Source organism: Sander lucioperca, chromosome 20 (genome assembly GCF_008315115.2).
Source record: "Sander lucioperca isolate FBNREF2018 chromosome 20, SLUC_FBN_1.2, whole genome shotgun sequence".
In the NCBI taxonomy this organism is placed as follows: Eukaryota; Metazoa; Chordata; class Actinopteri; order Perciformes; family Percidae; genus Sander; species Sander lucioperca.
In genome coordinates this window covers 29,096,809-29,119,929 of record NC_050192.1, presented here as the reverse complement: position 1 = coordinate 29,119,929, position 23,121 = coordinate 29,096,809, and the positions used below count along the sequence as shown (strand labels likewise).

General features: G+C 39.7%; 1 protein-coding gene across 1 annotated transcript in view; it reads right to left on the bottom strand.

Annotated features, from left to right (window-relative positions):
• Positions 1-20,507, bottom strand: part of cog5 (component of oligomeric golgi complex 5) — a 99,000-nt gene extending 78,493 nt beyond the window's left edge. Inside the window, exons 1-6 of the mRNA XM_031288170.2 lie at positions 20,390-20,507; positions 18,805-18,944; positions 16,717-16,774; positions 13,058-13,112; positions 9,009-9,078; positions 7,140-7,260 (exon numbers count right to left, since the gene is read on the bottom strand). Coding sequence (XP_031144030.1) covers positions 7,140-7,260; positions 9,009-9,078; positions 13,058-13,112; positions 16,717-16,774; positions 18,805-18,944; positions 20,390-20,435 — 490 coding nt within the window. The 5' untranslated portion in view covers positions 20,436-20,507. The remainder of the gene's footprint in view (positions 1-7,139; positions 7,261-9,008; positions 9,079-13,057; positions 13,113-16,716; positions 16,775-18,804; positions 18,945-20,389) is intronic.
• Positions 20,508-23,121: the final 2,614 nt, after the last annotated feature.

Here is a 23,121-nt window from a genome sequence, read left to right as displayed (position 1 = left end):
AATCTATTGTCGTGTATATATTCTGAGCTTTGTCCCATATCAGTTATTGTTGACAAATATATTTGTGTGTGTTGTACTTTTTAATTTAATTTTAAAGTTATTTTATAGCACTTGGTCATCTTAAGCTGTGTTTAAATGTGGTGTACAAATGAACTTAATTTGCAATTAATACAATGATGGTAATAATTTAATGAATAAGCTTCAAGTGAACGTGTGTGCGTGTGTGTGTGTGTGTGTGTGTGTGTGTGTGTGTGTGTGTGTGTGTGTGTGTGTGTGTGTGTGTGTGTGTATCTGCTCTTTGGGTTACTTACCTTTACACAACTATTAACTAAAACAACAAGTATGTATTTAAGTATGTATTGAGTTGATGCAAATTAATGCTTTTTTGTTTTTTTATCCGATTCATCGATTAATCGAAAAAATAATCGACAGATTAATCGATTATTAAAATAATCGTTAGTTGCAGCCCTAGTGTAAATGCCGAAAAACATAGTTTTAAACCACAACGTAGTAGTGTAGATGTAGCCTAAGTTAACATGTAAAGTATTCGATAAATCTAGCAGTATTTACAAAATGGTAGTCCATTGCTGTTAGTGGCGCACCCTCATTACACAAAGCAATAACGGGCATGTACGAATTGAGGAGCTGACGTCATTGTTTCCCTAGTCTCGCTTTGCCAGACCCTCCTCCAAAGCACGCTGGAGGAGGTTCTGGCTACTCCACATAGCATTCAGGGATGGGAGGAAAACGTGCTCTGGTTTAGTGGCATTTCTTTAAACCAATCAGAATCGTCATGGGCGGTGCAAAACTCCGCACAGAGCCGCTGCAAAATAGAAAACCCAACCCTGGTCACAGCTACTACGTCCACTATTTTTACAGTCTATGGTAAGAACACAAAATAGAGCGTGTCGAAAAGCTAAATGCAGGTCAAGAGACTTGACATTTATTATTTGGAACTGAGAAATGCAAAGTGGCCCTTCTTATCTGGCATTATTGGCAAAAAATAATTTTAATGCACGTGCCTTGTTTGCTACTGTTGACAGGCTAACAAACCCTTGTGTGTCAGTAGCCTCTGAACTTCTATCCTCTAGGGCCCGCATGAAATTTGCCTCCTTCTGTATTGACAACATTTATAAAATGAGACAAGCAGTCAGTGTCTCTATATCAGGTACAGGATATGTGTTGTCCCTGTGTCCACGTAGAACCAATTCAAATACCATGACCCAATTTTATTCAATCAACACTAAAAACCTGGAGGAGATTATACTAGAGACATTAACTTCTAAAAATCCTCCTTTTTTCAAAATGTTTTCAAACTATTTGGCCAAAGCTCTTGTACAGATTTTAAACACATCTCTTCTCATGACTCTTACCGGAAAACTGCAGTCATCAAGCCACTCTTAAAAAAGAACAATTTATACACGTCACTAATGAGCAATTATAGGCCCATATACAAAACCTTCCATTTTTAAGTAAAATCATTGAAAAAGCCTCTTGCCACTAAACAACGTGACAAGAAGATGATTACTTCCAGTGAGGTTCTCGATCACAACGCAGCACAGAGACTGCTCTTGTTAAGGTCTTCAATGACATCCGCTTAAATACAGACAGTAGCAAAAGTTCAGTCTTAGTATTACTTGATCTCTGTGCTGCATTTGACACGGTCGAATTTCACACTGTTTTACCTACTAGCATGGCTAAAAACAGCCCCAAACAAGAAGCACGTGGACAGAAGTGTATTTCAGCTATAGAGTTATATATATATTATTGAAGATTTTCAAATTTTGGTAACCTCAGGGGGAAGAAAATAACACTGACATTAAACTACTCTTTAGATGATCCTCTTTAAACCTCACTGAAGTGATTCTAGGACCCCACAGTGTGAACCACAACCAAACACAAAGAAGCAAAGGTCACTTGGGAAATGGTTGGAATTGTTGGAAGACAGCCGACTGGCACAGCAGAGACCAGAAGCCGACACTGTATCAACTTTAAGAGTTTGTTGCTGTGCTGCTAGAGAATGCTGAGGACACTGACCCCATTTTAAAGGTCTTTGCAGCCAATGGAATTTTAGCTCTGTGTGTGTGTGTGTGTGTGTGTGTGTGTGTGTGTGTGTGTGTGTGTGTGTGTGTGTGTGTGTGTGTGTGTGTGTGTGTGTGTGTGTGTGTGTGTGGTCACAGGCTGCTGAAAACACTTGTCCTTCTGAACTCGCTCTGTCACCCTTAACACCTTGTGATAACTAAGGGTGGTATGGCAAATAGATAACGGGTGACATTCAATGCATCAATATCACTTTTTGTCTGCTGACATTAGGGCACACAGTTCTCTGAACCTATCCAGTCAGTGTTAGACACATCAATTCTGACCAAGAAAATGAAACCAAGTTCTACAATGAAGAGCTAAGAGAAAGGGGTACCTGGGGTTGAAATGGGTTTCACTTTTATGACTTCATCATACGCCTCATCAGAAGGGTAAGATTACAGCCTTAAAGTTACCATGAAATGGTATCATTACCTCCTTCATGTGCTGTATTTCCATGTTGGACCAGGACACTGGACAGTGATGTATGCTTCAGACAAAGTACTTATAAGATCTTCCAAAAGTGCATAACATCCCTTCCCCTCGCCTCTCTAGTAGCGGAATCGGAGTTGCTGTGTTCGACAATTTCTGGAACTTTCCAAAACAAGATAATAATGGCCACTTCACGTAACCATTTTTTTCTTGTTTGAATCTGTCACTTTTCAGGTGTACAAGCAAGTGAAACACCATGAATGCATTTTGAAGAGAAGCTGGGTGAAATGGTGCGTCGTTATGCCCATGTATGCAATTTATTGCATCTTTTAATGGCGGAAGACTCTTCACCGTGCATACAAGTGTAGCCTTTTGGTATATCACCACCTTTGCCTTTCGACACGGTAGGACGACAAATCATACAACCTAGTTAGTTTCAAGCATACCGAATCCTTGAGTGTAATCCAGTGGGGCTGTCAGTTTATGGACATGAAGGTAGTTTGATTTAATAGAACAGGGATGAAGGCAGGATTGCCAAAAACAACTTTTTAATTAAGAAGTTGCACTGTTTTTCAGGAGCAGGTTCAAGTGCTAATTTCATGGATCTTTAACAGGCATGCACCAATCTGAATAAATAACAAATACTGGCCAATATCTAAACAATGACTTAGGACCTAATACAGTCCACTCACAAATCTAGCTAACTACACTTTGAACAACCCACCACTAAGAGAAGTAGCAGCATTTGTCAGATTCCAGCTCACACAAGGTGTTTCACGCTGGGCTGGCTGCCAGCCAGTAGAAGCAAATGAGTGGCCAGTGAAGAGAGTGGAACGCCAAAGTATGCCAAAGACACATATGTTTTCCATTGAAGAAACAAACCACAGCTAAAACACCAGTGAACACTGGTGGCCCGAAAGATGATTCTGACAACGTGATGTGATGCCAGGCAATTGCAAACTAGTAATTAAGTTGATACAGTATATCAGTGGTTAAAGGTCCTATGAAATGCTGCTTTTTGGATGCCTTTATATAGGCCTTAGTGATCCCCTAATACTGTATCTGAAGTCTCTTTTATACAGGTCTTAGTGGTCCCCTAATACTGTATCTGAAGTCTCTTTTATATAGGTCTTAGTGGTCCCCTAATACTGTATCTGAAGTCTCTTTTATATAGACCTTAGTGGTCCCCTAATACTGTATCTGAAGTCTCTTTTATATAGACCTTAGTGGTCCCCTAATACTGTATCTGAAGTCTCTTTTATATAGACCTTAGTGGTCCCCTAATACTGTATCTGAAGTCTCTTTTATATAGGCCTTAGTGGTCCCCTAATACTGTATCTGAAGTCTCTTTTATATAGGCCTTAGTGGTCCCCTAATACTGTATCTGAAGTCTCTTTTATATAGGCCTTAGTGGTCCCCTAATACTGTATCTGAAGTCTCTTTTATATAGGCCTTAGTGGTCCCCTAATACTGTATCTGAAGTCTCTTTTATATAGGCCTCAGTGGTCCCCTAATACTGTATCTGAAGTCTCTTTTATATAGGCCTCAGTGGTCCCCTAAGACGGTATCTGAAGTCTCTTTTATATAGACCTTAGTAGTCCCCTAATACTGTATCTGAAGTCTCTTTTATATAGACCTTAGTGGTCCCCTAATACTGTATCTGAAGTCTCTTTTATATAGACCTTAGTGGTGCCCCTAATACTGTATCTGAAGTCTCTTTTATATAGGCCTTAGTGGTCCCCTAATACTGTATCTGAAGTCTCTTTTATATAGGCCTCAGTGGTCCCCTAATACTGTATCTGAAGTCTCTTTTATATAGGCCTCAGTGGTCCCCTAATACTGTATCTGAAGTCTCTTTTATATAGGCCTCAGTGGTCCCCTAAGACGGTATCTGAAGTCTCTTTTATATAGACCTTAGTAGTCCCCTAATACTGTATCTGAAGTCTCTTTTATATAGACCTTAGTAGTCCCCTAATACTGTATCTGAAGTCTCTTTTATATAGACCTTAGTGGTCCCCTAATACTGTATCTGAAGTCTCTTTTATATAGACCTTAGTAGTCCCCTAATACTGTATCTGAAGTCTCTTTTATATAGACCTTAGTAGTCCCCTAATACTGTATCTGAAGTCTCTTTTATATAGACCTTAGAGGTCCCCTAATACTGTATCTGAAGTCTCTTTTATATAGACCTTAGTAGTCCCCTAATACTGTATCTGAAGTCTCTTTCCTGAAATTCAGCCTTGGTGCAGAATTACAGCCACCAGAGCCAGATTCCTTAGGATGTGCCATTTCTGTGTCTGTAGCTTTAAATGCTATTGAGGAGGAGAGATGAGGGGCAAGGTGGAGGGTGGGGTGTGGCCCTGACCAACTGCCATGCTTCGCTTGTTTTTAAGCCATGATGTCTCTTTCTTTCTCATACCATTGTTCTTTACCTTCTTTCTACATTTACTTTTTTGTCCTGCACGATCAACTACATTGATGTGCACTACATCGTCTTTTCTGATATTTTCCAGGTTGTCACAGTGTGAGTGCCTGCACTATAATATTGCTGTTAGCTATTCCTTATTCAGTGTTATGTATATTGCTTGATTACTTAGTTTAAAGTGATCTTATGAGCTGTAGTGCACTGCCCTTGCAGTAAAACGTTAATAATAAGGTATGTACAGTGTGTGCTCCAGTGCCTATCCACTTTGTTGTGAACGTTTAGTGTGCAATGGTGCGCATGGTGAAACTTTGAGTAAGCTGTAAAGCAGTGAACAGCTAGGCTACTCATCTTTACACATCTTTACATCTTTTATTTTTTTCAAGTTCTAATTTACATATTTTTAGTTCTAATTGGCAATGACTTTCACAAGAAGGATTTTAAATGACCTAAAATATCAAACTGGTGGCCAAAATAAAATAGTCATAATGAAATAAGTGAAATGTGTCCATTCAGAATTTCAATTATCGTTATCACAAGTGATGTCCAGGGGGGAGAAAATAACAGACAAATAAAACAGGATAAAGAAATCAAAATACACAATGATTCACGCAAGGCAGGAAAAAACATAAAGAGTAAATAAATAGATGGAAATTATAAAATAGCATCATTTGCAATAGGCAAGCAGCCATCAGCAATTAGGGAAAGATGTTTCAATAAAAGTGAGATTTAAGGGGAGATCTGGAAGCACAAACAAACAAGACCTGCAGACTATATACTACATAAAAAAGACTCTTCCTTTAACACACGTACAGCAAAAGCTTTAAAAATTGAATTTACCCTGCAGAGATCTGAGGAGCAGTTAACCATAGTCCTCATAAATACACTGGAGGTTAGAACGCCAACACAAAGAAAGAGGAAGAAAACGGACATCAGCGAAAAGACATGCACAAGGCAGAATTTTCTGCGGCAACGGAGCAATCCAGGAAGTAGAACTATATCAAGGATATAGACTAAGTAAACTGCAACCCAGCATGTTGTATGATATGTAACCCTTTTAAATGGTTCCTGAAACTAACAGGCAACTACTTGTACTTGTGGTCAAATTCAGGCCAACTTTTGTATAGGTAGACAAACAAGGCATTACATAATCAAGTTACCTGGATATAAAAGCATGTATGAGTCTGAAATAATTATTAAAGACATGTTATGTTTATGTTCAAGTCTAGTTGAAGTTCTGGATAGTGTTAACATCAGCCGAGTCATACCATGGCATGATGCCCCCGACAGCTGAAACAGCAAGGCCCATGCTCTGATTTAAAGGTCAACAGCCCTGTCATCACTGAAGCTGCTGTATAATCTCCTCCTCCTGGTATCCTATAGATCACAACACATCCACACAATAGACTTTATTGTAGGCTGCCACTGCTCAAGATATATTTCTGCAGGCAAATATCTTGCTTTGGGTCCACTTCTTCTAAAAAGAATTCCTAAAATCGGATTTAGCTAAAGGAGGCTATAGAAAACAGGAAAACTTTAGAAAATTGTCCTACTACATTTACCTGACAGACACGTTACCGGTTACGTTGCAGATTCCGATTTTACTCACAAAATACAACAATTAAAATTAGTAACTTTACTATTATTGATTGTTGCTTATGGGCAATAGTCTCGCATTGCCAGTCCTTCCTCCACAGCGCTGCGGAGGAGGGTCTGGCTAGTCCACACAGCATTCCTGGATGGGAGAAAAACGTGCTCTGATTTATTGGCATTTCTTTAAACCAATCACAATCGTCTTGGGTGGAGCAAAGCTCTGGACGGAGCCACAGTGCCTCTGCTAAATAGCCTCAGGAAGGAACTTGTTTTGGTGGAACATGTGTACGTTCAAAAGTAGTTTTAGTCGTGCAACAGAAAACTCAGATTGGACAGATAGTCTAGCTAGCTGTCTGGATTTACCCTGCAGAGATCTGAGGAGTAGTTAACCGTAGTCCTCAGAAATCCACCAGAGGTTAGAACGCCAACACAAAGGAAGAGAAAGGGGACGGACATCCGGCCGAAAAGATGGACATCTGACAAAATTTCTGGAGCAATCCCAGAAGTGGAACGTTGTGGATATAGACTACTTACGGGGAGACTACAGCACCAATTGTAGTTTTGGAAAAACAGATGTGAACTCTGGATAATCAATAAATATGCATGACCTTACCTAGTTCATTGAGGCTCTGTGCAGCCTTGGTGATCTCCCTGCTGCCCCCCTGTAGCTGACCCTGGAGCCTCTTGCTCAGGTACAAGATACGAATGATCCTCCGCAGCAGGTCACAGGCCACCTGGAGCAGGAAGAGAGGGAGGGGGCAAAATGGTGAGCTACTTGAATGAAACTTCAACCAAAATATCCATGCATTAAGTGTGCTGACGTGTGCTTGAGTGAGACAGTGATGCCCACCTGAAGGCTGTTGTTTTTTGGAAATGACTGACTGGCTCTTTTTGAAGTAACAGGCATGTGGAAAGAGGAAATACCCTCAGAAACCAACTAAGAATTACATTATATTACATCATCAAATAAATGTGAGATTCATCTGGGAGTCGCACTTCAGTCACTTGGTTCATACCTGGCAGCTTCTCAGACTGAAAAAATGTGCATCCTGCAACATTTTTTTAAGAAATCACAACCAATTCAAATCCTTGCACCACAATAGCTCTACTCTCTACAACTTTTTACAATCTGTGCTATTAATGTGTATTATACCATGGTCTGGGGGAATCCTCCATTCTGATTGGCTGCAGGGTGTCCATAAAAAAGTGTTATAGGACACCTACTAAAGGAGTTCCGGTGAAACTGACTGTTTACTGTTCTAAATGAATGCGCTACATTAAAACAAAAAGGAAATGTGAATCTGTTCATTTTAACAATGTGAAGTGCTTCAGTGCCTCGTCCTCTGAACTCCACAGGAAGCCGCTAACACACAATCTGCAAGATGTAAGTTTCACTGCCCCTCCGAACTGACTTTGCGCAAAGCCCGACACAAGTATCTTTGCTAGTTTGAGACCGATGCAGTTGTCAGTTTCCCGTCCAGCGCCCACGTCGTTTAAATAGCAAATGCACCTGTGCCCATCTGTGGCCCATGGGCGTGCTGGTCTTACAGGGAGGTGTGTTCAGGTGCATTCTGGACGTGTTGCTACCTTGAGGCAGCGGAAAGTGATCGCGCCATTGACCAACAAAAACCTCGTCTAAAGTCAATAACGCAGCATTTCATTGTTTTTTTTAACAGAGCATAAGTAAAATGCTCACACAGGGATGCACTTTAAAATCTCTCCTTCCTGCTGAGCAAATCCTCCATCATAATAGCACCGGGCCAAGGTCCAAACGCACCTGGCTTTTAAAGGGAGATGACACTGATTGGTTTATTGCATGTTAAACCCAAAACACACCTATGATTAATTAAGTACAACCCTTTTGAACCATATGCCCGGCGCACAGACCCTTTTTTCCCGGCGTTAAACTAGCAAAAGTGGATTCGTACACGCCCTAAATGCACCTGCGCCAGGCGCTTCAGTGACTGATCACTTAATGTTTGAGTCACATCCAACTCGCACTGAAGGATGGGCCAGAGACAGACAGACAGACAGACAGACACACAGACACACACACACACACACACACAAAATCTAAGCAACACAGCACCATTAGCCCTGGAGAGACCCCTCAGAATCACACTGACCTTTTTACAGCCACAGTTTCATCAATATTTAATCATGATTTCTGCACAAACAGGAGAACTGCAGTCCAGTGCTCTTACTGAGCTGCATGCACGCGTGTTGCTTGTTCGTGCACACACAGCAGCTTGGAGCTCTGCACACAACAAATCTCTTGCCTACATGTAGGCAAATGCTGAATCTTTCTCCTACACAGTGTCGATTTCTCTGTGGGTTTTGGAAAACTTAAATCGAATAATGTTCTTTGGCAAAACTGCCACACAGTTTTTTTTTCTGCCATCTCAAAAGAGAAACTGACTGATTCACACACAGCCACAGAAAAGTAAATACCATCATTATGAAGTGTGTACTGGAGAGTTACCTGCAGCCTGGCAAGCTGGGTGATCCGGGCCACAATCTTGTTGTACGGGTCTACAATCTTCGTCCTGATCCTGAATGAGATGTACATGGTTTCATTAAGAACCAAAGAGGTGCATGTAAAATGTTTGCATGTTTATTATTTGGTTGCCTGTCAATGGCAATTCATTCATTAGATGCCACTTTGGAACAGAGTCAAACAGAAGAGACCTAATTTATTGATATGCTATTTCAATATTGATCCAGGTTACTACAATGGGCTTCATTTACATGTGGCTCATGCTAATGGAGGGGGTTTTCCTGCATAGAGAAAGTTTTGGCGCCCCCTAAAGAGGTTTTCAGCCAGCGCCAAAGGAAAATCACAAGCGCCAAAACAGAAAACATTACACTCCATAACGTTTTGTATTCATAACACGATTGTTTATTGTACAAATTAATAATAATAATAATAATAATAATAATAATAATAATAATAATACTACATTTTATTTGAATGCGCCTTTCTCGGCACTCAAGGACACCGTACAGGAAAAAATATAAATAAAAATAAAGAATAAAATAGAAACAATAGAAAGAGGCAGAGCAATTGACATTAAGTGGAATAGGCAGTTTTAAACAGATGTGTTTTAAGTTGCAATTTGAAATGGGGAATGAATCAATGTTGCTGAGTTGGGGTGGTAATGAGTTCCAGAAACGATGGTGGTGAGACGGGCGGAGAGGACAGACAGGTGTATGGAGGAACTTGGAGGAGATCAGACAAATATGGGGGGGCGAGGTTGTGGATGGCCTTGAATGTAAACAGGAGGAGTTTGAATTGGATACGGAACTGGACCGGGAGCAAGTGGAGCTGTTGGAGGACAGCAGTGATGTGGTGGATGGAGGGGGTTCGGGTTATGGTGCTATGATTAAATTAGCTACAACAGTGATTGCAGTTACCTTATATTAGTCACTCCTAAATTCATAAACATAGGACAAACATAGGCAAAATGTGCTCCTTGGAAGAAAAAAAAAAAAAAAGTTACCATCAAACCCTGTTTATATAAAAAAACATTTTTAAAGATTATTTTTTTTGGGGGCTTTTCCCTTTAGTATAGTGACAGTGGATAGACATGAAAAGGGGAGAGAGATGGGGGATGACACGCAGCAAAGGGCTGCAGGTTGGATTCTAACCCAGGCCGCTGTAGGACTCAGCCAACATGGGGCCAACGCTCTTACTGGGTGAGCTAGAGGCCGCCCCCCTGTTCATATTAATTAAACAAACTGACTTTGGGACTGGGTCGAGCCCAGAGGGCATTAGAGGTGTTCTTCTCAAAGCCCAGGAACATCAAATGTCCAAAATCAGGGTGCTAAGTTTGGGAGGTAGGGAGAGTTAGAAAATAATATATCTTATTGTCCACCATGACAAGTTGTCTGTCTAACTTCAGACAGTGAGCTGGATTACCTTTACTCTTTTGCCCAAATAAAGTATATTTGTAATTCATTTTCACCATATGACCTGTCAGGTATCATCCAGTAGAAACTATTTTAATTCAATAGCTGTTAATTTATTTGATCTGCTGCACTTTGGATCAATAGACTGAGATTGAAAATGATGTCTAAAGGATGTTTGTTAGGTTTAAGTGATGCCTTTGCTGTCTCACACAATGGTCTAATAACGTGAGAATGAAATGCTTTCCTTCAGAATGAGAATTTCATCCTTTGACACCTGTTGTGTACTTTTCAAAGAATGAGTGCTTAAGGTCCTTGTTTCACAAAATTAATATTAAATGTACAGATTGGATGCTCTATATGTAATAAGTATTTATAAAAATGAAAGTGCAAAGCTTGTCCTTTTGATGTACGGAGAGTTAGAACAGAATACATCATTCTCATTTTTTATTAGTCAAGTTGATCCCTACCCTGTCCTCTAGCCTACCGGTAATGAATAGAAAATAAAGTAGTTCAATACAGGTAATCCTGTTAGTTTAATTTCTTCTTTTATGACTCAAATGTATGCTATACAAAAATGTGTTTATGGTTAAACCGCTTACAAGAACAAGACATTGTTTACAAAATCACAGATTCTACATACATCTAGCCTCTTATTTTTGCTCTCAAAGTGCACCAGATTGATGCGTTTAACTTTAAAATGTACACATTTTCCTGGGGATATGCTTCCAGTATTAAGTAAGAGGGATAGACAACAATGGAAGAGGTGGCGCTGGTATTGTTATTGATTTTCTTTCACAATTACACCAATAAAACTGTGCCCAACATATTGAACCACTTTGTAGTGTTTGTTTTTTTGCTCCACTGGGTGCACTGGGATCCTTTATTGATTTATAATATTGTTCCATCTTTATGTCCTAGTTTGTTCAACAAGTGCCACCCCCAAGCAGTGCCAAAATGTTGTTCCATGAACCCATCCCCAAACTGGGTGGAAGGAAAAGCAGAACCTGTGAACCATTTAGGGTAACTTTTGAATTAGACACCTGAGAGGCTTAAAGGGTAACTACCATTACTGGTTCTTTTTTCAACCTGGACCCTATTTTCCTGTTTTTGTGTGTAAGTGACTGATGGGAACTACAATCTTTGACATTGGTCCAGCGTTATGCATGAACACTGTAACCGGAAGCCACAGACTGGGCTGCAATGTAACCCTATGGGACAAATGTTCAGCATCAGTTAATGTCCACTAAAAGTTCTGTTTTTGTCACTGACAGGCTCAGATTAATATTCTAAGTGTCTGACAACATTATGGAAAGGATCCCTTCAGAGATAGACCTTTAAAACCTCTTTAAGACCTTTCTGTTTAACCAGAAACAGCTCTGAAGTCGCTAGCGCTAAACCCACCAGACTCCATTTAAAAAAACAATACTTTTAGCGTGTATAGAGCCAACATATTTTCACATTTAAATCAGTAAACTATGTGTTTATTTCAACCAAAATTAGAGTTGTGATGGTTGGAAAAGTGGAAAGACGACCCAAAACAGCTTTTCATAGTTTTATTTTGTTTCTGTATGTAGAATGAAGTGTATTTTACAATGCTAAAATTAGTTTATTTACATGGAGTCTGGTGGGTTTAGTGAACGCAATGTCGCGGATGTTTTTATGTTTAAAAAAAGGATCTTACTCTTTAACAGAAAGGTCGACCTCCTTAGAAATCCTACCCATAATGTTGTCAGACACTTAGAATAATAATCTGAGTCTGTCAGTGGCAAAAGGAGCACTTTTGTGAAGGTAAATACAAGCTGGACAATTCATTTTAATCTATTAACTTACATTGTAGCTTGTTTCTCCACTGCCGACTGCAGTGATCTCTCTTAATACTGGACCAATGTCAAAGATTGTTGTTCCCATCAGTCACTTAGACACAAAAACATAGGAACATAGGGTCCAGGTTGAAAAAAACAGTAGTTACCCTTTAAGCTCCTACTTACGATTTAGTCAATTTACGCAATCCTAATAAAATCATTGGTTTAATATTGCTGATAAAGCAACACAAATCTCCATCAAAGGGTTTTCCTCAAGATGTGACGATGGTCCTACAAGAAAAGGTGAGGGATCTTTGGGAGCTACATTCTGTTTCTACCATTCAAGAGAGGCCAGTCAAACAGCTTCTTACTATGACTATACTATAAGTAGACAGCCATAAGTTGAAAAAAGGTCATATCATGCACCTTGAGCTACATTTGAATCAAAATGTGATGATAGTTGAAGCCTTTTGCTTATGTTGCCAGGCCACTGTCAATCAAATCTGATCAAACCATACACACACACACACTTCTGATGAAGCAGATTAGCGAGGTTGTTGAGTGTTATAATATAAAGTAAGAATGTTTGCTTATGTAGTCATAAATATTTGACTGAAAATGTAATTTTGAAACCACGTTTTCAGGGGCTTTATGGATTTGAATCAACTAAAAGGCCCAGCTAAGAGAAGAAATAATAGAGACAGTGGTTGTAAGCAGGTGTGTGAATGTTAAGCAGCAGGTGCTGAAGCCAAGCATCTATGGGTAAATGTTGACAACAAATGCATCTAATCTGACTAAAGCCACGGGGAAATTGGTTTACCTGTCAACAGCCGCCTGCAGAGCACTGATTCTTGTCTGCATCATCTGAAGGACCCCTGAAAACAACAAAAACAGAATATATATTTCCGTCAGTACAATTCAACAGTGATTTTATGAGCTACTTTCTTAGCAGACTTCATTTGAAAAACGCTGGCCCTCTCTTGTGGTGAAACCTGAGAACTGCAATAATTAAAAAAGACAGATCTTTAAAAACTGCTATAGCAGGTAATTATTTAAGCATCCAACGCATATATCCAATTATCATTGCTCATCAATACTGTTGAAAGATCAGGATGGGCTCAAAAGTCTTTCCATGTGCATTCATAGGCTGTTAGGCAGCTGTGGCATTTTAGACCTGACGGTTGGTTTCTGAACATTATTACATTGATGATGAGAACAATGAGCAACAAGCTTTAAGGCTGCTGTGGTTAAACAACTTTCAGGCCATATATTTAATATTCATCTTTTTTGAACATTTTCAGTCTGCGACACCCCTTCTCTTCATAGTCGTCAGATTCATCTACCAACCCTTATAGAACTGGCTCAGGTTTGCCTTGGACCTGCTCTTAATTATGCCGTTATAGTTTTAGACTGCTGGGGGACTTCCTTTGACACACTGAGCTCCTCTCTCCTCTCTCTTTCCATCTGTGTCCATCCATGTCCCAGAAATGCTTGTTACTAACTTACCTCCGGGGAGCTTATTCCCCGGAGTCCTTATGTTTTCTCGCCCTGCAGTTTTCCTTGGATTAGAGTGGCACCTAAATCATGGTTGCAGCTGCCGCCGTGGTCCTGCTCCGCGCCCTGCTATGTCCTGCTACGTCCTGCTATACCCTGCTACGTCCTGCTACGTCCTGCTACACCCTGCTATGTCCTGCTACGTCCTGCTACGTCCTGCTACACCCTGCTACGTCCTGCTACACCCTGCTACACCCTGCTACATCCTGCTACATCCTGCTACAACTCTGCTACACCCTGCTACATCCTGCTACACCCTGCTACATCCTGCTACACCCTGCTACATTATGCTACACCCTGCTACACCCTGCTACATCCTGCTACACCCTGCTACATCCTGCTACATCCTGCTACACCCTGCTACATCCTGCTACATCCTGCAGTGCCCTGCTACGCCATGAACTACAACAACTACCATTTTTAGTCATAGTTCCATTATCTTTATTGTGACTATTATTTCCACTGTTCATCACACCCCCAACCGGCACTGTCAGACACCACCTACCAAGAGCCTGGGTCTGTCTGAGGTTTCTCCCTAAAAGGAAGTTTTCCTAGACACTGTTGAACTAAATGCTTGCTCTTGGGGAAATTACTGGAATTGTTGGGTCTCTGTAAATTATAGAGTGTGGTCTAGACCTACCTATCTGTAAAGTGTCTCGAGATAACTCTTGTTATGATTTGATACTATAAAATAAAATGTAATTGAATTGCTTTCGGGACCTGCCACTCCACCAAAACTGTGCTTACTGAAGTCATAAATGGTCTTCTCATTAATAAGGATTCATATTCCATCTCGGTGCTTCTACTACTGGATTTTAGAACAGCCTTTGACACTATTGATCAATGTATACTCCAAATGCCTTCTCTGGCCTGGCTCTCACGTGGTTACAATTACCTATCCAAAAAAACATGTGCGTTTCCTTAAATAATATAACTGATGACCTACAAATTTGTAAACTTCATACCTGTCTGAACCTCTTAACCTCAATACTCCAATCAGGACTCTGTGCTCTCAGAACACAGGTCTCCTTTCTGTCCCAAGTTAAAGTTCAAAGTTTTTCATAAATAACAAACACATTCTATGTAACATTTTGTCATACTGATTGCGTATACTGTCATTGTATTATATTGGTCTATTCTGGGTGTCATATGCTGTACAGATTGTAAAGTCAACTGAGGCAAATTTGTGATTTCTGATTTTGGGCTACAAAAATAATGATAGACAACTATAGCATAATTTTGACCAAAATAAAAAACAAGAATGTTGTTGAGTATAATTTTCTAATAGGTTTATTGCAAACCGAAGCCATTGGCTGCTAAGCAAGTAATAAAACAGCAACATGATGCAACAGGAGGTAGAGTGGTCGTCTACCAATCGGAAGGTCGGTGGTTTTGATCCCCGATCCCAGTCTACATGTTAAAGTGTCCTTGGGATGCTGAACCCCGAATTGCTTCCAGGAATGTGCGTACATGTTTGTTTCAGATTAGCAGGTGGCACCTTGTATGTTAGCCCTGGCCACAGGTAGTGGTGTAACGGGACCATAGTTGACACTCATGGTCTGGAATGCATTTGAACCGCGGATCAATTGCAAAGTTTAACCATGACCTAATAATAGTGGGAAATAGCTGCTGTTAGGGCTGTGTATTGGCAAGAATCTGGTGATATGATACATATCACGATACATGGGTCACGATTCAATATATTGCAATATATTTCGATACTGTGCATAAGGCGATATATTGGGATTTTTTTAAAGTATAATTTTAGAAAAACTAATATTTAAAAAAAGACATGATGTGCATAAAAGTCAAAGAAGTTTACTTTAGGTAAACGATTCAGTACACAGAAAATCAAACTACCAGTTTGGGATTGTGGTTCACAGGTTCTTAGTGAGCACATTTGTATATGCTAAGATAGGCCAAGGTTCAGCCATAGCTACATTGTTAGCTTAAGTCAGGCACTGCTAGGCACTGTTAGGCAAGGACACTAGTAGTGCGTCTCAGCATAGCCATCTAGCACTAGGGGGTTTAAACACAACATAAACGTGAACCACTGTCTTACATTAATATTTTTGCACGTAAACTAAAAAAAATTACAAAAATAAAATAAAAAGCGATATTGCGTTTTTGAAAATAGATATGGTATTGCTAAATAAAATATTGCGATACTCAAGTGTATCGATTTTTTCTTACACCCCTAACTGCTGTTACTGTTGCTTAAAGTAGGCTGATAAATCTCTATGGCGGGTTGCAGTCAAAAGATACAGGCAACGCAATTTTCTGTTCACGTGAACGGCGCATGATAAAATCCGGTGCAAATACGGCACCGGTGCCTAAACGACTGGTGTCTACCAAACAGAATAGCAACGCGGATTTCAGTGCCACTTAAACACCTGCTCTGCTCTCTGATGCTCTGAAACAGACGTGGTTTATGTGCTGATCCGAAAGTCGATCCGATCCGTAATTCAAAACCGTGATCCGATCCATGTGTTTGGTGATCTGTTGCACCCCCAGCCACCGGTGTATGAATGGTGCCTGTAGTGCTGAGCTCTCTGAGTGGCCGCTAAGAGCAGATCAGAATAGATAGCCCTATATAAATATAAACTATTTACTGACTTTAAACTGCCAAATCTCACACGAATACACCAACAGAGAGAGAGAGATTTCAAAAAAGTTACTTCTTACAGTTGAATCATAATGCTTTAATAAAATAAAATGTTGACTATAATAAACCCCTTATCTGTAAACACGTTGTGTCAGCAATTGATTTGCGTAGCGTACTGAAATGAACTAAAACCAATGGCAGTCAGGAAGGGTAAAAAAAAAAAAAACATTCTTAAGCCCATGTGCATGTCCATGAAGCTGTTCCTGCCAATTTGTGATCTTGAAATTATAATGGCGGCATATATAAATGTGGCTCTTTACCTTCAAGGGACTCTATCCCAGTTGCCTGAGACAGTAAGTCTTCATGTCTGGCCACAACCTGGAAGAAAGAAAGGAAGGAGTATTAACAAATATGGATTGGGGTTAATATTATGGTTACATATTAGTGCTAATTCAGTGTTGGTGGCAATAAAGAGAGTGGTCATTAGCAATTTCACAGATATTGTTTACTGTTAAAAAAATAAAGTTAACACAGCACACACATTATATATTTGACTATCTTTTGGCGAGTCAAAGATTTAATTTAGCTGTTCCTAATGTTAACATTCATTATCGATTAAGCAATCAATTATTTTCTTGAATAATTGGTCTATAAAATAAAATGCCAATCAAGGTTTCCCAAAGCAACAACTTAAAAACGGTCTTGTTTTGTCTGAACAACAGTCCAGAACCCCAAAATATTCAGTTTACTACCATAAATAGACACTATTTACAAGGGATGGGAGAAAAGCTTGCTCTGGTTTATTGGCATTTCTTTAAACCAGTCACAATCGTCTTGGGCGGTGCTAAGCACCGGACGGAGCCACAGTGCCTCTGCAAAATAGCCCCAGGAAGGAACATGTTTTGATGGAACATGTGTACGTTCAAAAGTAGTTTTAGTCGTGCAACAGAAAACTCAGATTGGACAGATAGTCTAGCTAGCTGTCTGGATTTACCCTGCAGAGATCTGAGGAGCAGTTAACCATAGTCCTCACAAATCCACCAGAGGTTAGAACGCCAACACAAAGACAGAGTAAGGTAACGGACATCCGGCCAAAAAAGGAAGCACAGCTGGCGGAATTTCCAGTCAACGGAGCAATCCCGGAAGTGGAACGTCGTGGATATAGACTACCCAATACCTTGACAGGCAGGAAGGGGGGAGAGACCACAGCGAAGCAACGCTATTATGAATCCCACTGCTTTTCTTAAGCATGTGGACAGTGTTTGTGTAATTACTCTCACTGCCAGATGGGGGAGACAATGGTTTCACTCTAGCTTTAATGTAGAATTTTGATTTGAATTTGATTGTGCACTATTTCATGTGAAACTCAAGAGTAATGAACCTTCATTTCACCATCTCTACTATAAGTTGAGTTCGACTGACTCTGATTCTACACGGGTCTGAGCTGCGTTCCAGCTGTGCCGCTGTTTTGTTCCGTCCTCCGCCACGCGCCATACCACACCGGGAGCGTCTCACCGGCAATTTCCACTGGATGCGGAACGGCTGCAGCACGGCGGCGGAGTCATTAGGTTTCCATTAAAGTCAGTGTGTGTATTTCCACTGACTGCAGAACGGCTGCGTTCCGACTCCGTCCCAGCTCCGGCGGTCCGCAGCCCTCCGGAGCAGATACCAGAGCTTCTATTTTTGGTGGTGGTTTTGTGGTTCTATTCTACGTGAATTCGCGAGATCTCGTGGGTCCTCGTGACTACAGCTGTCAGTCATGGCCGCGGCTGTGCCGCAATAAATCCAGATGTGATATTGTAGATAGTGGGTATTGACGGATGGCGGAGCACGCAGCCGTTCCGCAGCGGAGCCGGTCTGCAGACGTTCCGCGTTCCTGTGGAAATCCACAGTCACAAGCACAGCGTCTTGCTGCCCGACTCGCAGATTATATTGTCTCTACAAGTACTTTACAGAACACTTGAGTGTTTATTAAGCTAGTGCCTACCTTCCACTTCATTTGTCTGGTGTGGTCCTTATAATAAAAAAATCTGTGATATTATGTTTTCCCACCTCCAAGATGAATCTCTCGTGGCGTTGTAGAGGAGACATAAACAATATTGGGGGGGGGGGTGTCTTTTGGTAACTTGACTGGATAGTCTCGCTGTTTCACTTCCTGCCCGGTTGTCCAAACGCCCCGCGGCTTGCGTGAAAATAGACCCGACGCGTGTCTTTGGCCGAGCGGAGAGTCACACACGCTTCTGGAACGCGCCACAGCACAGCTGGTGGATTATCAAACATTGACTTGAATGGCCGTGATTGCTCGCGGGGGTTGCGACGCGCCCGGAACGCAGACGCGCCCGGTGGAAATTAGGGGTTAGACTCCCAGTGAGTCGGTGTGGCTGTATTGTGGTGTACTGGGTTTGTACCTGGCTGTGCAGCTCCTTGTCCAGCTGACTGATGCCCTGTGCCAGCTTGGCCAGCTGCTCAGCAATGACAGCATGGTGAATAGCCTGAGCTGTGTACGTCTTCACATCAAAGTCCTGTGCCAGGAAATCAGCGAAGCACTCTGTAAAAAACAGCAGCATGTCCTCAAACCATTCAATACAGTTCATAGTATTCCTAAATGGCATTTCTGTGGTGTACTGCTACTGAAACAAAAACAAAACAAATCTTCAATGAAGCATTTAGTCTACTACATGTGTTCTGTGTGCAGAAATCTGAATGTGTAAAGTAACTAGTAACTAAAGCTGTAACAGATGAATGTAGTGGAGTAAAAAGTACAATATTTCTCTCTGAAATGTTGCAGAGTAGAAGTAGAAAGTGGCATGAAAAGAAAATACTCAAGTAAAATACCTCAAATGTGTACTGAAGTACAGCACTTGAGTAAATGTACTTAGTTACATTCCACCACAACCTGACGTCTCTCTCTGACCTGTTCTTTGTGAGCCGACATCTGACAGCCACCCAGCAAAATGTTTATAACAGCATTGGAAAACTTAAAAATATATATATATATATATATCAAGATTTGGCACAGTTTTGGTGTGCAATGCTTTTGTAATGCTCATCTGTGCATTGGCGTAGGAAACACATTGTAAAACACATGCCATGGTGTAAATGGGGCCCTATTTACACCTGGCATTGAAATGCATCTCATATCCAGATTGGCACACATATAGCAAGGAACATCACAAGGTATTTTAGCTTTGTCTGCATGGAGTTTGGAAAGAAAATTGACAGTAGTGTATACATCACTGGTCATATCAGAGGCATGTACACCAGTACAAACAGGAGCAGGAAAATAGCATTGCACACCAATACTGTGCCAAATCGTACTTTAAATTACATAGAACTGTGTAAAAAAACAAGTACACTCTGTTAAGAAAATATTACAATAATAAATAGGCCCTAACGTTACCTCATTGCACCAGAGATAATGCAATGCCGCACAGCAACCTTGTGTTTATTTTTTGTTATATGACTTCAGATTAAAAATAAATAAACCAAATCAATGTGTACCTTTGATCATGTAGTTGGCTGAATGAATGAATGCTAATAACATCATAAAAACGAAAAGAACAAAAAGTTAAAAGAATCCAGTACATTAATTCAGTACTAATGCTTATTCGTCCAACTCCTATTGGAATTATAACTTGGTAAACAAAAGTCTGAGAACTCCGCTCCGCCTCTTCCAGCTGTAGTCTGTTTTAGTTTCTGTCACCACCGGTGTAATTTACAAGTTATAGCAAATATATCAACAGCAATGCAAATGAGCCGCACATGTATTCCCAGTGCCTACAACCATGGCTGAATTAGCCTAAAACTCGGGTGATAACCACGTCACAGTTAGAAATTAAGATATGGAATATGTGGTTAGCTCGGAAGTGCTTTTCAGCTAACTGCGCGACGAAATTGGGCAACGCTTTTAAATATATGTTGTACAACTATCGATGAACACGTTGAAAAAGACACACATCCCCGCTGCCGCCCATAAAGCGTTTTTTTTTTTACCATCTTTCAGAAGTGAATTCGTGGTAGGCTCTCTCCCGTTCTCCATGTTGATACTTCCGCATGTGACGTTTAAACTGAGTGACGAGCTGCACTGGACGTTGCACGACCCTTAAAGGGCTACACACGTGAAATTCTGGACTGCTCTTATTCATGTAGTCCCCGAGGCTAGCGGGGCATGGAAGGCTATTTTAACATTTAATAGCTAGACTGGATATGTATTGCAGATATATGTAATTCAACTCTTCCTAGTCAAAAAGAACAATTCAGATATCCACAACAACATTCTTCCTATCTACAACTGTCATTTCAGAATTCCACAACGTCATTCTTACTAGTACAAATGACGTCACCTTTCCCATTCATGTGTATGGGGCTTTCAATTTCAGATATCCACAACGTCATTCTTCTTACCACAATGAACATTCCAGATATCTGCAATAAAATTATTACTAGGAAACTCCCATTTCAGATATCTACAATACAATTGTTACTAGTCAAAACTAAAGTGAGCCATTTTGGCATTCGTTATTATCTTTTTGCTTAATGTCACTGCGTCAGTTACAATTTCAGATATATAAAATTACATTCTGAATGGGAAGCATTTCTATTATAGATATCAACAATTGTATTTTTCCCAGTAAAATTGCAGTTGTATGTATCCGTAATGACATTTTTTACTAGTCAGAATGTATTTTGGATAGTCCAAATTACAATATACAGTAGATATCTGGAATGTTCATTTTGGATATCTGTCATTAGAGTTTTGACTAGTAACAATTGTGGAATGTTCATTGTGGATAGGAAGAATGACGTTGTGGATATCTGAAATTGAAAGCCCCATACACATGAATGGGAAAGGTGATGTCATTTGTACTAGTAAGAATGACGTTGTGGAATTCTGAAATGACAATTATAGATAGGAAGAATGTTGTTGTGGATATCTGAATTGTTCTTTTTGACTAGGAAGAGTTGAATGATGGATATCTGCAAAACATCCAGTCTAGCTATTAAATGTTAAAATGGCCACATACAATTTTAAATGATTTTTAGATATCTTAAATTTAGTTTTGACCAGTAAAATCAAAGTTGTAGATATCTTGACATACACTTTTTACCAGTAAAATTCATATTTTGGATATCTCTATTGGCATTCTAACTAGTGAGAATACAATTTCAACGAGTATAAATGCTATTATGGATATCTAAAATGTAATTATAGAAGGGAATGTGGTTTGATTAAATGTTAAAACTGCTTGCCATAAACATTACTTCTTAATAACACTGGTACGCTAACAGTTTACCCTTATATTATATTAGTAAATACCCAGCATTTACTTTAAGAAAAATCATGCTGAAGGAAAATAATTCTGTAGGGACAAAGAAAGTTTACACTACAGATTTCTATCTCAATTGATTTGTGCATTGTTTGTATTCATTCATAAATGTATCCAAATGTTCAGAATTGTATCAACCTTAATTCATGTATTTTGTAAATTTTCATTGGTTCATTCATTCATCCATCTATTCATCCACATATCGGTACACCCATGTAATTAACCAGCTGGCAAGAAATTCTCCTTTCTTTTTGTATTTCTGTTATTGTTCTTGGTTATATCAAATTATTTTAACTGTTTAATAATGATCACCAGGCCTGATTTGTATTTGTATTTTTCCTTTTTATTAATAAAATAATAAAAAAGACAAACATGATCCTTAAAAGGTAATGACTCATGTCACCCACTATTTGAGATTTAATTTCATTTGATGTAATCATGTATTACATAAAAGTATAGTCCTCAAGGCAAGCAGGCAAACTTCCTAGGGATAGGATAAACATCACAACACCTACATGAGTGTAAAAATAATCAAACCGTAACCAATCTTAATTACAACATTGAGCAACAAACTGACGGATACCATAATAACGAGCACTCAGGGGTTTTTTCATCCCCGCCTGTGCATTTCTTTATGTTATTGTATATCTCTTCTTTTTTATTATTTATTTTTCAAATGCACAAATTAAGTTTGGGGGAGGAAACCCATAGTGACAGGGAAACAAACTTCTACACAATACTGGTATGGCTTACCCCTCTCATTGCTTATTCCACACTACTAGCTAGTTAGCTAAATAGAAATTTAGATATATTTGCACTGATTCTTAGTCTATTTTTTGTATAAATATCCAACTTGCATTAGACAAGTCTGCAAATCTAACACTGTCTTTAAAGATCAGTCAACTATCACTTTGTGAACCGACAATCAAAACAAATTAAACAAAACAAAAACTACATTAAAATACTGAAATGTTTAACAAATAGATACAGAAAAAAATAACGTATGCAAGAGACTTTCAGTATAGAGACAGTATGTCTTGAGGACATGGTTGCTAAAAGGAATAATTGTCATCACACATCTCTCTCACTCTATCCAGTTTAGCTAGTTTCAGTTGAAATCCTACCTATCCACTTATTGAAAATAAACATTTTGGCAACAGCAAAAGCTACAACTAACCTCGTATTCTTATTCTGCTTATCATTATTTATATATTGTTAAATAGACAGTCTCAGGGCTCTTGCTGCCCCTTGAACGGTAGAAAATGTGTTTGGGACATAGACTGTTAAAATATTGGACGAAGCTTCTGGTGAAGCCAATGCAGAAGTGCCTCAAACCCGTATCCTATCTAATTTCCAGCATTGGGTGACTCCAATGTTTGCAAAAAGAATTTCTTTTTT